Here is a 17,828-nt window from a genome sequence, read left to right as displayed (position 1 = left end):
ATACCATTGTAAAGTTGAAAAAATCCCAAACTGAATCAATGTAAATCACGGTCCATCTGTATGCATATCTATCATTACAAATTATAACTGATTTTTCCAAGGAAATTTATTTAAATAATCTAAAGGATATTTCACACAAAATTAAGATGAAAAACAAAAGACTCTGGTAAACAGTGTTTTCAATATCATGGCACAGAACTGTTTCATAACAGACTCTTGCCAGGCAATTTGCTGAGCATGACTTACCGGCTGGCAATCACACACTGAGCACCTAGGCTGGACAGAAGAGCTGTCATTCCTTTACCAAGGCCAGTACCTCCCCCAGTAATAAATGCCACTTTTCCCTGAAAACTATTAGGCGGTAACATGGCTTTTTGAAGGGGTGGGAAGAATTTTGACTGAAAAACTTCATTGTTTTGATACAATATTTTTGTTCCATAACTGAAAAACTGAAACGGAAAAAAAAAGATTAAATGAAATTTTCATAAATGCAATTCCACAAAATAGATGAATTTCAAAAAAAACTTACTCTTGAATTTACTATTAATCAAATTCTTGGGTTAACAAACTCACTGTAAACATATCGATATTGTATTTAATCAATTATGACTCTTCTTCTACTGGAATGTTAAGTAACATAATGGAATGGTTAAAAGCATGGGCTTTGGAGCAAGACCACATAGGACAGAATTTTCTCACTAGTTGTATAACCTTCAGCAAGTGATTTAACCTCTTTGTGCCTCAGTTTCTTCTCTAAATGGAGACAACAAATAGAACCTAACTCATAGGACATTGTAAGCATCACCTGAGTAAATATAAGTAAAATACCAAGGTCATTGTTTAGTATATACTAAGCACTTTATAAATGCTAGTATTATTATTTACAGGGGTTCTGCTTAAATTTAACTTTAAAAAGCACTATCATAGCAAGGAAACAGTCAAAAAAACTACAAGGCAACCTATGTAATGGGAGAAGATATTTGCAAATTATGAGATAAAGGGCTAGTATCCAAAATCTTTAAAGAACTTATGAAACTCAATACCCAAAACATAAAAAATCCAGTCCAGAAATAGAAGACATGAACAGATATTTCTCCAAAGAAGACAAACAAATGGCTAACAGACACATGAAAAAATGCTCAACATCACTCTATACCAAGGAAATACAAATCAAAACCACAATGAGATACCACCTCACACTAGTCAGAATGGCTAAAATTAACAACTCAGGAAACAACAGATGTTGGCGAGGATGCGGAGAAAGGGGAACCCTCTTACACTGTTGGGGAATGCAAACTGATGCAGCCACTCTGGAAAATAGTATGGAGGTTAAACAGAGCTACCCTATGACCCAGCAATTGCACTACTACATATTTATCCAAAAGATACAAAAATAGTGATTTGAAGGGACACATGCACCCCAATGTTTATAGCAGCAATGTCCATAATAGCCAAAATATGAAAGAGCCCAGATGTCCATCAATAGACAAATGGATAAAGAAGAGGTGGTAGATATACACAATGGAATATTACTCAGCCATCAGAAAGAATGAACTCTTGCCATTTTCAATGATGTGGATGGAACTAGAAGGTATTATGCTAAGTGAAATAAGTCAGTCAGAGAAAGACAAATATCATATGATTTCATTCATATGTAGAATTTAAGAAACAAAGCAGATGAACATAGGGGAAGGGAAGGAAAAATAAGATGAAAATTGAGAGGGAAGCAAACCATAAGAGACACTGAACTCTAAGAAACAAACTGAGGGCTGCTGGAGGGGAGATGGGTAGGAGGAAGGAATAACTGGGTGATGGGCATGTAATGAGCAATGGGTGTTATATGCAACTGATAAATCACTAAATTCTACCTCTCAAACCAATAAAAAAATAAAAAATAAAAAAAATCCTAGTTGAAAGATGCATTCTAAAAAAAGATGCAAAAAAATAACAAAGCATATTCATCTTTTAACAAGAATATTTTTTTGGGGGTTTTTTTTGTTTGTTTTTTTAAAGATTTTATTTATTTATTCGACAGAAATAGAGACAGCCAGCGAGAGAGGAACACAAGCAGGGGGAGTGGGAGAGGAAAAAGCAGGCTCATAGCGGAAGAGCCTGATGTGGGGCTCGATCCCATAACGCCAGGATCACGCCCTGAGCCGAAGGCAGACGCTTAACCGCTGTGCCCCCAGGCGCCCCTTAACAAGAATAATTTGGATAAAAATCACATTCCATGTTTGAACCACTAAAAAAAACTATTAAAATTTCCTCATAAGGTTTATGAAATCAAATGCCTCTTCCTATGTATGTGTAGAACAGACAACTATTTGTTATATTTGAAATAGGAAAATAACAACATTTTACACTAAAAATATTTGTATTGCCCTATCTTATGTTTTACAACTCACATTCTCACATTACGTGTGAAAATCACTGCCATTCTCACATTTAATTATAAAAACAAACTTTAAGTGTTGAACATAACAAACAATAAAGAGCTAATTTCATTGAGTGCTTACCATGTGTCAGGATTTGATATCAAACCAGTTCATTCTCACCACCCTATGAAATAAGTATTATTTTTACCCCACTGTATGGGAGGGGCTCAGAGAAGTTAAATATATTGCCCAAGTCACAGAACCAAGATTCAAATGTGGTCTGACAGGCTCCAGGGCCCTCCCTCAGCATTACCTTATATATTTCCTCTCTACTCACTTAACTCCTACAAGAGCTTAATGATCACACCATAGAGGGACATGATATTCCCCATCAGGTCATGGTTGGAAATTAAAACTCCAGAATCTATCATTTCCTGCTAGAATATTCCTGTAAGCTAAGTGGGCTGCCATCAGTTGGTCTGGGATATCTAGAAATTTATCCTAAAGAAACAACTGGTAACGTGGTCAATGATTTAGGATAAGGCTGTTTATCAACTGGAAATTACACAAGAAAATGCATATGATATGATGTCAAGTGAAAAAAAAGTATACAATATGTTCTTAACTATAAGCAAAAATATATGCTTAGAAAAAAGACTAAGAAAATAACAACAGTAAGTGATAGATTCAATATTTACCATGTGCCAAGGTCTACTAAAGACTTTCAATGCATTACGTCACAAGAATCCTGTAAGGTAAATTCTATGGTTATCCCCAATTTATAGATGAAAAAGCTGAAACATAGAAAGGTCAAGTAACTAACTTTTAAAGACAAATAATAAGTAGAAAAGGCTTGACTCAAATCCAAGATATGTCTGACTTCAGAGTCCATCCATTTCCTTCCTTACACAGTTATTATCTCTAGATGATATATGATTATTTTTCCTTTTTGTTTGGTTGGTATTTAGTATTTTCAAAATATTTTCAATAAGTATGATTTGCTTTTATAATCAGGAAAAAAGGTTTGAAAGACAAAATTTGAAAATATGTATAAAATAATTAGTGAAGATAAATCTGATTATGTTCCATGCTGGTCATTGTATTTCCTTTAGCTTCATGTTGACAAAGCATTCTCTTTTTGTATCCTTTTGCCAAAGCATAATAATCCAAGCAACCTACAGTAATAATCTTTCTCTACATAAATGGCAGTTCTACTTAAGGTTGCCACTGCCTCCAGGACTATTACATTAAGATGATGAATCAGGAAATTTTCACAAGTAGGCTAGTGAGTTTCTCATTTCCCATTAATAATGAAAAAATGTGTTCTAATTTTTCAAAGGCTCTAAAACAAATTTTTATTTATTTAGTGTTGATTTGTATAGGGAATACAATGTGGTACTTTATGAGAGATAAATTAAGTAAACAAATAAAATATTTGTATATACAAACTTTTTTTTAATTATCTTAAAACATTTTCCCAACCACCCCAATAATAGAAGAAAGAATATAGAGGTAAAAATATAATCACTTTGATGATAATTCCTAGTAAGTGTCTATAAGGTGTCAGGTTAGTACATAGCACAGGCTTACCTGTTGTATTTTATTTGATCTGATCAATACTGATTTTTCCCACCAAACCAAACTGAAGAAATTGATATGCTATGTTAATTCATATTACCTTCTGATAATTCATAGCATATATGCTATTATTCAAACTATCTGTTTGCCTAAAAACAAGTTGTTCATTTCAATATTAAGACCCATAGAGATGAACACACCTCAAAGAATCATGTTGTATTCAGCCTCCTATTTCTACAAAGAAGGATCCTGAATAACCTGAAATAGCATTTGGCCATTTCTTTTTGACTCATAAAAAGTGACTTATACAAAATAGACTTTTTAAGTTTTCAAGTCTTGCTTTGTGTTTTTTCTAGAAATAAGTTGTCTTTTGAAAATAGATATAACACCTTTCATATAAAGATTGATATCTCTGGACATCTTTTTTTTATTTTTTATTTAAATTCAAATTAGTTAACATGTAGTGTATTATTAGTTTCAGTGGTACAATTTAATGATTCATCAGTTGCATATAACACCCAGTGCTCATCACATCAAGTGCCCTTCGTAATGCCCATCACCCAGTTACCCCATTTCCCCCACCAACCTCCTCTCCAGCAACCCTCAGTTTGTTCCCTATAGCTAAGTCTCTTATGGTTTGCCTCTCTTTCTGTTTTTATCTTATTTTATTTTTCCTTCTTTTCCCCTATGCTCATCTGTTTTGTTTCTTAAATTCCACGTATGAGTGAAATCATACAGCATTTGTCTTTCTCTGGACAGCTTTAAAATCTAAAATTCTTAAAACTCTCTAACATCTTCAATTTTGGCAAACATATTTACTTATTAGAAGTTCTAAAATCTCTACCCCCCCCACAAAAAAAAATCAGCTAGCATCTGCCTTCCCCTCCATACTCATGACTCTCCCACATCATATAAACAATATCTTCCTCTGCCATGTGTTCCTAAATGATAGCATCTAAACTAATGAAAAGGGCTCATACTTCTAATCCTCAGAATGGCAATTCTTTTAAGAGTCTTGACTGTGTCTCCCCTAGAGGATGAAGACTGTATAGCATTGAGATTTAATCTTAAATTACTAAGTATTTTGGCTGGTCTCAAATGCTAGAATAAACACCTACAATAAAGGCAGATTCGTGACCCAAGACAGATGTTTTGTTAGGCCTGCCCAATGTTTTGAAATTTTTGAGCCCATATTTGGGAACCAGGAGAATTAAGATAAAAATCAGAAGCTCTACCAACACTTAAGTCAAGCTTCTAATAAGGCTGAGTTAATGCCCCCTTGAGACAAAGGCCTAGCTCTGCGCAGTCCTCACACACAAGTAAAGTGAACCCTTTTCACTGGGTGACCACTGTCATTTATAGGGCCATCCAGAACTTGAGGCATTTGAGTGCATGACTCCTCGTCTAAATAAAACCCAAGAATCCAATACAAAATTGAAAGGGGGATAATTGGTTTTTCTTTTTTTCACATACCAATAAAAAAATAATCGTTTAATGTTTAGGTATACTATTACGAAAATTGAGTTTCACATCTGTAAAAAATCACTATTAACAGACCCTCACACAGAATTTGTGGAGCTAAAGAAGGTAATATTTAAATAACTTGTAGCGATCTTACCATCATTGTCACCATTATTAATTGACTGGGCCTCCACATTAAAATCCCATACCTCAAAAACACTGACATCCATGGGGTGCCTGGATGGCTCCATTGGTTAAGCGTCTGCCTGCAGCTCAGGTTATGATCTCAGGATCCCGGGATTGAGCCCCAGCTCAGGTTCCCTGCTCAGCAGTGAGTCTGCTTCTCCCTCTCCCTCTGCTCCTCCATCCCACTCCTGTTCTCTCTCTCTCTCTCGCTCTCAAATAAATAAATAATCTTAAAAAAAAAAAAAAAAACCTAATGTCCTCTAGAGTCAAAAATACAAAAATTAAATTCTTTGGCATGGCATTCAAGCTGGACAACATGGTCTCAGCCTACCTTCCTGGCCCTACTTCCTACCAGTTCCACTGCTTAGAGGTATACTCTATGTTCACCAACACCTCAGCATTCCTGAAACTTGCCACCAACTTTCTCCTGGCCTTTGTTCCTGATTTCTCATCTGCCTGAACTTCCCACTTTGTCAGCCTAGCAAACTAGCCTTCAAAACCAAGCCAAAGTTTTAAAGATGAGTCTCTGTTAAAAATGGGCCAAATGAATCCTTCCCTCCATCAGGATCTGTTTTTTTGCACCAGACAGTGAACACCCAGGAAAACAGAACAGTCTCCATTCATTACTAAAATAGGGTTTCTAATACCAATTAGGCATTCAGTAAATGCTTGTTTTATTGACTGTAACCTGACTGGCCAGGCTCCAATGCCATCAAAAGTGCATGAGGGCAGACAAGTAGAGTATTATGGAGCTATGGTTACAAGTCCAGCTCTCTGCCACTTGTTTCATCAAGTCACTTTCAATGACTCTAAATTATGCCATCTTAAAAATTAGTTTAACCCAAAAAATCCAAATCTACTGATACATGATTAACAAGTTATTTGCAAATAGAAAAACTGGGCAAAGGCCTTAAAAAGATAGTCCACATGCAAAAAATACAACCATATTTATAACTGAGTGAATTTACTTAAACAAAGAACATATCATTTTTCTCTCACAAGATTGGTAATAATACAAAAAATAGCTTATTAAAGTCACTCTTACAATGTGTTGATAACAAGTTGGGGTAACTTCTTTGGAGGCCAATTTGGTAACATATATCAAAATATTATCTAAACTATACACACCCTTTGACCCAGCAACTCCACATTTAGGAACTAATCCAATAGATATACTCATTCATTAGGGTGGGAGGGAGAAGCTATGTTCAAAGATATGCACTAAGAAGAAAATGAAATTAACAATTCTATTCACAATCACATCAATGGGAATAAAATGCTTACTAATAAATTCAATGAAAGTACAAGATTTATAAATTAAAAACTAAAAAACATAAGAGATTAAAGGACCTAAATAAATAAAAAGACATCCTGTGTTCATGGATTGGAAAACTGAATTTTATTAAAATGGCAATACTCCCCAAATTGATCAATAGATTCAATGCAATTCCTATCAAAATCCCAGTTGGCTTTTTGCAAAAGTCAAAATTCACTTTTAGGGACTCAGAAATGCAAGGGATGCATACTAGTCAAACATATAATATATGAAAGCATTGTAATCAAAAAGACTAGAAAATAATCTATCAGCATTTTAATAGGGGATATATCCAACCAATTAAGGGCATATCCATATAACAAAATACTGTGTATCTTCTAATAGAATATATTCTATTTCAATAACAATATGTAGTTATTCAATCACTCAACGAATATTTGTTGAATACCAAGAATGCAAGGCATTACATGTTAAGGGAAAAATCCAAGGTAGGGAAATATATGTAAAATGCTCCCATTTTTGTGGTGTCTTTTAATCAACATATGTTGATATAAGAACAAAAACGGAAGGATCCACAAGAAACTATTCATAGCTCTAACCTCTTGGGAGAGGGACTTCGTACAGTCACTGCATATCCTTTTGTACTACTGAGTGTTGCATATATTCATAAATTAATTTTTTATTAAAAATAGTTAACATAGGGGCACCTGCGTGGTTCAGTCGGTTGAGCACCCAACTCTTGGTTTCATCTCAGTCATGATCTTGGGGTTGTGGGATCAAGAGCCCAGCATAGGGCTTCCCACTCAGCAGGAGTCTGCTTTCCCTCTGCCTCTCCCTCTACCCACCACCCCCGCTCGAGCACTTTTTCTCTCACTCTAAAATAAGTAAATAAATCTTTTTAAAAAAANTAGCTCTAACCTCTTGGGAGAGGGACTTCGTACAGTCACTGCATATCCTTTTGTACTACTGAGTGTTGCATATATTCATAAATTAATTTTTTATTAAAAATAGTTAACATAGGGGCACCTGCGTGGTTCAGTCGGTTGAGCACCCAACTCTTGGTTTCATCTCAGTCATGATCTTGGGGTTGTGGGATCAAGAGCCCAGCATAGGGCTTCCCACTCAGCAGGAGTCTGCTTTCCCTCTGCCTCTCCCTCTACCCACCACCCCCGCTCGAGCACTTTTTCTCTCACTCTAAAATAAGTAAATAAATCTTTTTAAAAAAAAATTAACACAAAATAAAATCATATATGCAAGCACACAATATAAAAAGGGTATAGAGGAAAACAAAGTTACAAGAACACTGCATATGATCAATGTTATAAGGATGTTATTTAAAGTGTTAAGTGCTATATATTTCACACTTAAGTGTGAGCTATATACTTATAAGGAAATGAAACATGACCATATCTATTTATTTTGGGGGGGGGAGGTTCTAAGTACCTCTTGGTTTCAAAGGATGACTTTGAAAAATGCATATTTATGGGGCCCCTGGGTGGCACAGCGGTTAAGCGTCTGTCTTCGGCTCAGGGCGTGATCCCGGCGTTATGGGATCGAGCCCCACATCAGGCTCCTCTGCTGGGAGCCTGCTTCTTTCTCTCCCACTCCCCCTGCTTGTGTTCCCTCTCTCGCTGGCTGTCTCTATCTCTGTCGAATAAATAAATAAAATCTTTAAAAAAAAAAAAAAGAAAAATGCATATTTTTGCATTCCCAATGCAACTCAACAGTCTGTGCGCACAGTAAGCCTCCAGTAACTACTTGCCGATGTATTCTGTCCAGTTGTTAGGAGGCACATGTTTGTGCCTTGCCTGCACTTTTCAGTGTCTCGACCACTGCCACTTCAACACAGTAGAGGTGCCTCTTAGTTGGAAGCATCTGGAAATACAAGAGGGAACTGGGCAGGATGCTCTACGTGATGCTCCAGACAGAAACAGACAATGCTGCAGAATGAAGAATTGTCCCACCCACGAATACCAACAGCGATCCTACAAACTGTAAAAGAACTGAAGAGCCCAAACTCTACCCACAGCTCTGGCTTGCCACAGGCCATGTTGCGCTCAAGCTCTGTGCATGTGTGGATTGCTTGAGTACCTCCATCTCTCCTTCACTTAAAGCAGGGCACTGCACAGAAGCCACTGATATTCTAAGCTTCTGCTGAACACAGATCTCATTGCCATAGCAACTTGAAGGTAAGGCTGAGCAAACATAAAGGAAAGTTAGCTGGACTCCAACTGCAGTGGCTAGGCTGAATGATGCAGTCGTTGCCGGTAGCAAGACAGAAATTACGTTTTTAAGTAATGATACACCTAATAGCAATGAACATGAGTCTTTGAAAAAGTAGTTGCTCTGAGCTTCAGAGCAACTTCCAATTTTTATTAGTTCTTACCTGCCTGCAGTTAGATGTGGACCAAAGAGATGCTTCACCAATACTTTCCAATAAAGGGAGATGAAATCAAGGAGATAAATTAGCAGGCAGTTTGAAATTTTGAACTGGGGTCTTCACTCCTGCTTACCTCTCATTTGGGTAATCTCCTTAATGCCCATCACCTTAGTCATAACTAACACGACTATCTTTTTTGAACCAAAAAATAGAACACCTGTTCTTGAAAAGGTGTTGTTTTGATTTGGGAATTTGCATATATGAAAATATATTAGAGATAAACATATTATGATTTGGTATATAGTTAACTCATTTATCTTATTTTTAACAAGTTTTTAAGGAGCATCGCCTATGCCCAGGCACTGTTCTAGGAAGCGATAATACAGAAGTGAGCAAAATAGATACAATAGTCTACCTTGAAAGATTATTTTTGGAGGAAGGGGAACAAATAAATTAAATAATATATATATATACTTACATAGTATATTAAAAGCTAATACATGCTGTGAGGAAAAATAAGGCATAGAATAGGGCAGAGTGTTGCTATTTTAAGTAGAGTGATCAGAAAAGGTCTCACTGCATTGAATTTGAACAAGGACCCAAAAAAGATGAGGGAATGAGTGCCACAGTTCTTTCAGGCTGAGGGAAGAATGAATGCCAGGGCTCTGAGATGGCAGCATGACTGGCAGGCTGAGGAAGAGTCAGAGGGCCAGTGTGGCTGGAGTAGAAAGAGCAAGTGTGGGATAGACAGGAGGTGAGGTCAATCAGCTAAATAAGATTGGATCAGGGGTTACCCGGGGGGCTCAGCAGTTAAGCATCTGCCTTCAGCCCAAGTTATGATCTTTGGGTCCTGGGTCCTGGAATTGAGCTCCCTGCTCAGTGGGGAACCTGCTTCTCCCTCTCTCTGCCCCTCCCCCTGGCTCATGTGTTCTCTCTCTCTTTCTCTCTCTCTCAATGAATAAAATCTTTAGAAGAAGGAGGAGGAGGAGGAAGAGGAGGAGATGATGATGATGACTGGATCACACAGGCTGAGTCAACCACACTATGTGGACTAAACTTAGTTACTGAGTCTACTGGAGAACATCTCTGAAGTTTTCAGCAGAGGATTGACAAGACCTACCTTATGTGTTTAGAGGACTGCTCTATACTATTCTGCCTGCTCTGCTGAGAAGGAATGTAGGAGGCAAGGTTGTAGCAGGTCAGGCAAGAGGTGATGATGGCTTAGACCTGGATGCCATCATCAGAAGGAGTAGGAAGTTAGCAAATGAAATTACTTGCTGGTAGGAAAGTCCCAGAAATGAGGATGCAATAAATTATCACTGTACTTAATATTGTCTGGTCCAATTATTTCTTGCTTCAAAGCCCAACCTCAGCACACATTGACCTATTTCACTAAAGGGAGATAAAGAGGTCCACCACTTTCTTGAAAAGATCAAGCCCATTCAGCTGAGAGAGGCTTCTCCAGCTCTCTCCCCTTTACCTCAATATTCTGTTACTCTTTGCACTGCCGTTGTGTTTTAGAAAGTAAGATTTAAGTCTGAGCTAAAAGCAAATGGAGATCAGTCAGACAGAAAGTATTGGTCTAGGGGAGAAGTAACGAAGGCAGCAGAAATAAAGACCACACTTTCCACACATATCTAACATATAGTCTAGCCTGAATTCAGAAGCCAACCAGCTGGAAGTGGTGGGCAAGAAAGGGAGAACTGAAGATGAACGAGTTCTCTAGTTTATGTGGCTACTTGCTGGGTGCTGCTATAAATGACAGGATTGACATGGGAAGACCCATGTTGGAGGATTGAAGACAGTAAGTTCTATATTGGAAACACCATACCTGCAACACCTGGGGGACATTCAGGTGAACATATCTAACCTGAGGTTGGAAATATAGTTTTGGAGACTAGAAAATAATTCAGGGCTAAATGTAAATGGCAACATTATTCAATAATTGTGAAAGCCTGCAATTTTACCACTGATACAATGCAACATGGGAGTTTCTCCAGACTGGAAAGGACCAAAGTATAGCTGCCCCTTACTCTTAACTTACTTATATTTACCCAGGCATTTCTTTTTTTTTTTTTTAAGACTTTATTTATTTGACAGAGAGACAGACAGCCATCGAGAGAGGAAACACAAGCAGGGGGAGTGGGAGAGGAAGAAGCAGGCTCCCAGTGGACGAGCCTGATGTGGGGCTTGATCCCAGAATGCCATGATCATGCTGAGCCAAAAGCAGACGCTTAATGACTGAGCCACCCAAGCGCCCCTACCCAGGCATTTCTGATTCCAAGGTGAATCTTCACCTCAGGAGGAGAACAGCATAGGATAGCTGAGAATGCTGATCATTTTCTACCTAGGAATTTTCTTTAAAAACCAAGGGTTGCCAAACCTTGATGGAATGCCTTCTATTATGGACTGTAGGCAACCCTAACTTTAGAAATTCTCTCCTCTTTGATGTGTTTTATAATGATCTTTGTGGAGATCTACATATATTTTTAATATTATAAAATTAGCTTTATAGTTTTGGGGTGAAGTTTGTTTTGAAATTTCTTCACATGCATATTGGAGCTCTGAAGCCACCATTCATCCATGGGACTCCCTCTAGTGACTCCTTCAAGGCCTCTTTCTCTTCACCTGATACATCCAATCCATCTCCAGTCTGACATATTTTACCTCCCAGTCACTATCTTTCCTCTCTATTCACTGCTTGACTTCAAAGGCCCGAATCTCCCGTCACCCACAAATACAGAGGTCCCACTTTATATCATCTCTTGTCTCTGACCTCCAGTGTCTCCTCTCTCCAACCTGTCTGCGATGCTGCCCTCCAGAATACTGCAAACCTGCTCATGGTACTTTTCAACTTAAAATCGATCTATGGCTCCTGGTAGCTTCATAAAGTCCAGATTCCTTAGCTTCACACAGCATGTCAAGTCCCTGTGACTTGACTCTTGTCCATCTCTCCAGCCTCTTTTCCCTCTGCTTTACCCCCCTGAATTCTGCACTCAGGAAAACAAAATACTCAGGGTTCCCCAAACATAAACTGTTCCCTATCTCCCTATCTATACCAAATTGATCGCTACATCACTCAACATTCATCATTCAAAGGTAGTTCTAAGAGTTCTGATGCCTTCCCTAACACTCCCAGACAGATTTAACATTCTCATCTCCATCCCTAAAACCAGTTCCCCCTGGTAAGTGCCCTCTCTCAGTGGCATGGCCCTTAGCTCAAGGGCCAAAGACAGAAATCTGGGCTTCATCTCATACCACACATCCAAACCACAAAGTCCAGTTTGTTTTAGTCTAAATAGCTCCAATGCTGCCCTTAGTACAGACTCCTATCACTTTTGTTTGGACTTCTGGCCTCCCTATCTCAAGTCTTACCTGATAATACTACTTCCCTGCTCACAATTGCGATGGTGCTATATCACCTCAATATGGCCCAATCTTCCTTCCTCACCCCCACCACCAACCAATCACCAAGGTCTCTCAATTTACCTCCTAAATATCACTTGATTTTGAGTTTCTCTGCATCCACAGCCATTCCCTCTCTGAGGCCACCATGGAGAAAGGAGTACCCAGATTTGACTACATGCCTCTGTTTTTACCCCTATTCCCATGCTGTCAGGACAAAGCTCTCATCTTTAATGTGGCCCACTGGCTGCTCATTAGCTTCTGCTCATTAGCCTCTCCCCATCTGCCTCCCTACTCTCTACCTATACATTTTAGCCTGGCCCTTCACACAGGCCTCTCTCTCCCCCACCTAGAACTTTCTTACTCATATTCCTCCCCTTGGCTAACTCCTATTTATCCTTCAAGTCTCAGCCTAGATGTGTACCCCAAAATATATTCCCATTAAATTGTACACTCCTCCCACTGGGAATGGGAAATGCTGCTTCCCCAATCCCAATGTTTCCTTCCCAGAGGGGAGCTCAGTTCGTGTAACTCTGGGCTTCTTTCCACACCCTTAGTTTCCCAGTCTCCAGAGACAGTTTATCTGACTGGTAAATTTTGAAAGAATAAGTGAGCACGAATAGTCCTTTAGCCTTCCTCCTCTTGAGAGTTAGCTGCCCTCAGAGAGCAATTCTACTATCCTTCTGAGGCAGCAAGTCTGTCTAATTCAGGAAGTCCAGTTAACAGGGCCAGTTGGCTCTCACGTGGAATGGTAATAAGTGATACTTTGGCCTCCGTCTTTACTCTTGTTTTTCAAACAGAAGAGAGATGCTTTATTTTGGGACTTCTTCTGAGGTCAAGAACACTCATCGTAATACTTACCATAGTATACCATAATGTCATTAGATTATAAGCTTCCTGAGAGCAGGATTCAGCTCTTTCTCATCCTCATAACCCTAGTACACTGCCTAGCACACAGTAAATGCCCAATTTGCCATATGAGTGAGTGAAGCCCACCATGCCCTGACCCCAGCAACCTCTCCAGTCTCATTTCCAAGGACTTTTCTCTGACCCTGTATTTTAAACTCCACAATACCACTTTTTTTAGAAATAGGCTACGCTCCCTCACTTCTTGATATATGCTATTCCTTAGGTCTAGATCACATTTGAGGCCCCATATATTCCAACTCCTCCTTTAAAAGTCAGCCCTGGAAGCCACCTCCTCCATGAAGCCTTCCCTGCCTCCTCTACACACACACCATTTTGTTTATCTATGCATTCTAACATACCTCTGCATCTTCAGTCTACTCATATCCTGTGTGATCTACTAGTTTTTTCAGACATTTATATATTCTATAAAGCATAGCAAGAAATACACTTTATATTGCAACACAGTACACACATTCATTCATGTAACAGATATTTATTACATGTTTACTCTATGCTACTCACTCTTCTAGGCCTAGAAACAGAGCAGTGAACAAACAAGATATAAATCCTTGCCTCCAAGAAGCTTATATTCCGGAATTTTAGGTTGGGTACAGAAAGATTTCTGAAGCTTTCCAGATAGGAAAGCTCAGAAAGAAAGAAAACTCAAAACATACAAGGAAAAAAAATTCACTGGACTTCCATTTTTCCCTGACAATATTCAGAATTAGAAGACAATGAAAACAATGTTGATTCAGTTCTAAGGGGAAAATAAACATAATACATCCAAACAAAATTATGCCTATGCACCCATCCTTTTTACCAGCACAGACACCTGGAATGATGTTCACCAAACATCAAGCCTGGTTATTTCTGGGTGGTCAGTTTAGGGTCTTGGGTTACATTTTTTTAAACTATATTAACTGAATTCATAATGGTCAGATAACATTTTTATAAAAATCCTAAAGTTATTTTTCTTGATAAAAACAAAAGGAAAGTATGGCAATGTGCACTGCAGATATCTAATAATTAATCCACAAAAGGATGAATGGTAAATAATAAAAAAAAAACCAGGTTTCACAAAGTAAACTTAACCTTACTATATAAGATGAATTCTCATATTTCATATTCTATTCTAATTTATTTTTCTTAAACTCATTTTGCTCCACAAAATTGATTTCCATGTCCACTCATGATTATCCAAAGCTTAAAAATATGTATGAGGCTTAATGATGGTACAGATACCTTTTCAACCAAGTATCTCCAAAGAATACCCAATATTTAATAGGCACTTAATTAGCATTTCCTGATAAACAACTGAATGTGTGCACATTTTCCTAACTGAGAGCAACTTTAGAACAAAGGTCATTTTTTTTTTTTAATCTTTGCAACCCCAGAGCGGGGCACAGAGCCAGTTCTGTAAACTGTTTTATAATTATCTTTGTGGAGATCAAAATCAATGTTTGTTGCACTGAATTGANAAATTTTTGCAACCCCAGAGCGGGGCACAGAGCCAGTTCTGTAAACTGTTTTATAATTATCTTTGTGGAGATCAAAATCAATGTTTGTTGCACTGAATTGAGGCCTACTAGCTAAACAGCACAATTTTAATAGAACACTTCATAAATACAACGTTTAACAAATGAAACATTTCTCTTGGTTCTTGGTAACAAAAATACTCAAATTAGGAGTTTTAATTATAATAACTAGTATTTGCCCACAAAAACATGTTGTTCCCTGGAACAACCTCCCACTTCACAGATGTGAAAATGCTTCTCCCAGGAATTCAAACCCAAGGCTGCATGTGCCAGGAAAACAAAACACACCAAAAGGGGCCTCTATTGGGTGTGAACCCTGATCCTCAAAACTTCTAATTTTCTTAAGCAAAAGAATTTCAAAATTGTCAGATTACAATTAATTTTTAAATGAGTTCATTTTCTCCCTAACTGTATTGTCTAATGGTGTCAGAAGTGTTGGGATATGGTCTGTGTGACCTTATTACTACAGTCCTAATGTATTGTTGGAGGGGGGAGGGAACGACCTCTGAAGACCTTCTACCACACAGAGCTGTTGCACAAATAGTTCAAGAAGACGCCAGAAAACACAGGCTTCTTCCACAATGACTTATAATCAAAATCTTTACAGGAAAACAGTATTGACAAAACGTTAGTGTTGAACAAATATCACTTTTTAAAGAAAGTTCTCTTACTTGAGAGACTTACCATACATATTATTTCCTCATGTTCACATTTGGAACTACTGTCCCACTTTTTCAAAAAAGAATGCCATTGCTGCCCATTCCGTTGGACTAAAAAAGGTTATTTTCACAGCTGGCAGAATAATTTTTCTACCTGGCTAAGGAAAGTGAACTTTTTGGTTTAGTTTAGTTTATAAGATTTTTTAATTTGCTTGGGGTAAGGGTCTGTCTTAGCTATTACTGCTTTTTTCTTCTCTCTTCCCTTCTCTTTCTTACCCTCTCCAGCTGTCTTCACTTGCATTTTTTATTTGGACTATGGGTCCGGTGGACATACCTAAGTTGACAAAACAAACAAAAAGTTCTCTCTCCCAAAGCATGAGGGAGATAGAGGTGGAAGCCAGCCTAAGATACATCTCTCCCAGCTTAATCTCGAGGAAGGGGAGTCCAGATAGCTGGGTTTGGGTTTTTTCTTCTTATAAAAATTTTTAAGTGAATATGTTTGTATTAATGTTTAATTTGCACAGCTAACACATGAATGGATTTTCCTCATAAACAAGGACTCATACAAGGTCAGTGCTCCCTCCGGACCCCACTCCCAGCCCAGTTCCTCTCCCATCCCTCAAAGGGCCAACGTATGCAGTGTCCTCCAGTCTTTCTACCTATTTACACACAATTTTCAAGTTTCCAGGGACATGAAAACTTTGAGAACCACAGCATGCCCTTCACACACGCACCTTCTCTGACGGCAGAATGTGACTTTGCTCCTTCCTAACCCCAACCCCCGGCTCCCGCTCCCCCCGCGTGTCCCCGCGCCCCGGAATCCCGTCCTGGCTCCCCGCATCCCGGGATCCGGATCTTCGCTGTGCGCGCCCCTGGTCGCCGTCCCGGAGACCTGCACGGGCAGGGCGCTCGCTGCGGGCGAACCGAGCCCTCAGCCCCTCCAGCGTCGCCTTACCCGCCGAGGACCGTGGCCCAGAACAAGGAAAACCCGGCCTAACAGCGCCATCTTGGACCTCTAGAACTCGGTCCGGAAACCCGCGGGGCTCGGGGGCAGGGCGGGGCTCTGTAGGGAGCAGGGCTGGCCGGGGCGGGGGCCGGAGCGGGGCCGGGAGCGGGGGCGGGGCGAAAAGGGGAGCTGGACGCAGAGGGCGAGGCCGGGGCTGGAGCCGCGTGAAGGAAGCCGGGGCGGCCCGAGCTGGAGCCGGGAGAGAGGAGCCGGCACGGGCTTCGGTGTCTGCGACGCCCCACGCCCTTTACCCCTAGTCTAATTCGTGGTTGGTGTGGCGCTGAATCATCAGAGTAGGAACATCTTGGATTTAAAACTCAGCCTCCCTTGTCCAGGGGCGAACCGCTTGAAATCACAAAAGCTACTGCCTTCGGGGGGCTTTGACTTTTCAGGACACGCTGCCCCCTATCGCCTAGAGGCAGCGGGGCTTTGACCTGGGGTCCCACCTTTGTCCCCCCCCCCCGCAAAGGGAGTTAATACACACGTTAGAAGCCAAGGCGTATCTTTAGTTGATCATTCTCCATCTCAATGTCGTGTTCCTGTTGGCACGCCGCATAACTCAGATCACAATTTTCTCCCTCACTTCTAAAATGTGACTTTTCACACCTGACTCAGCATTATTGTGAAAATCGAAAGAGGATGGATGTGAAGCCCCACGCTCAGGCTGATGGTCGGTGACCCTGAGAGTTTACAAAGTGGTGAAAAAGAAAAACAAAAAGCAGACATTCAGAACCTGGCCTGGCACTCACAAGTAGTCCATGCTATGTTTTAAATATAAACCATCTACCAGCCTCACAACTGTACAACGAATCGGAAGGTGAGACAAAGCAAGCCAACTTTTTAATTTTGTCTAAGCACAAAGAAGATCACGGTAGTTACCCACAAAATACCTAACGACCTGTCTCTTGGCTAAAATGAGTGACTATTTCTTTACCAATATCAGCTTTTACTTCATTCTAGTATCCCCTCACTCTAAAGATTTACTGAGATCTTCCTTCATAGAATTACCCTTACTTTCTGACAGCATCCAACCTAGAGTGAACTGCCTACTTCCTTAG

At 39.5% G+C, this 17,828-nt stretch overlaps 1 protein-coding gene and 1 long non-coding RNA gene across 3 annotated transcripts in view; both read right to left on the bottom strand.

The window, feature by feature from the left end:
- Window positions 1-16,822, bottom strand: part of DECR1 (2,4-dienoyl-CoA reductase 1) — a 44,321-nt gene extending 27,499 nt beyond the window's left edge. Inside the window, exons 1-2 of one of the 2 annotated variants that reach the window (XM_002923301.4) lie at window positions 16,720-16,822; window positions 247-449 (exon numbers count right to left, since the gene is read on the bottom strand). In XM_002923301.4, coding sequence (XP_002923347.3) covers window positions 247-449; window positions 16,720-16,770 — 254 coding nt within the window. In that variant the 5' untranslated portion in view covers window positions 16,771-16,822. Of the gene's footprint in view, window positions 1-246; window positions 450-3,073; window positions 3,093-16,719 lie in introns of those variants that run through there. The other variant, XM_034668283.1, reaches the window with a different exon arrangement.
- On the bottom strand, window positions 5,811-7,949 carry LOC117803766. Its single transcript, XR_004627837.1, has 2 exons — window positions 7,795-7,949; window positions 5,811-7,475 (listed from the first exon to the last, which is right to left on the bottom strand). It is a non-coding gene; the product is annotated as an uncharacterized LOC117803766 (long non-coding RNA).
- Window positions 16,823-17,828: the final 1,006 nt, after the last annotated feature.

This window comes from Ailuropoda melanoleuca, chromosome 9 (assembly GCF_002007445.2).
Source record: "Ailuropoda melanoleuca isolate Jingjing chromosome 9, ASM200744v2, whole genome shotgun sequence".
NCBI lineage: Eukaryota > Metazoa > Chordata > Mammalia > Carnivora > Ursidae > Ailuropoda > Ailuropoda melanoleuca.
The sequence above is the reverse complement of the archived record's forward strand: the minus strand, read 5'-3'. Positions and strand labels throughout refer to the sequence as shown.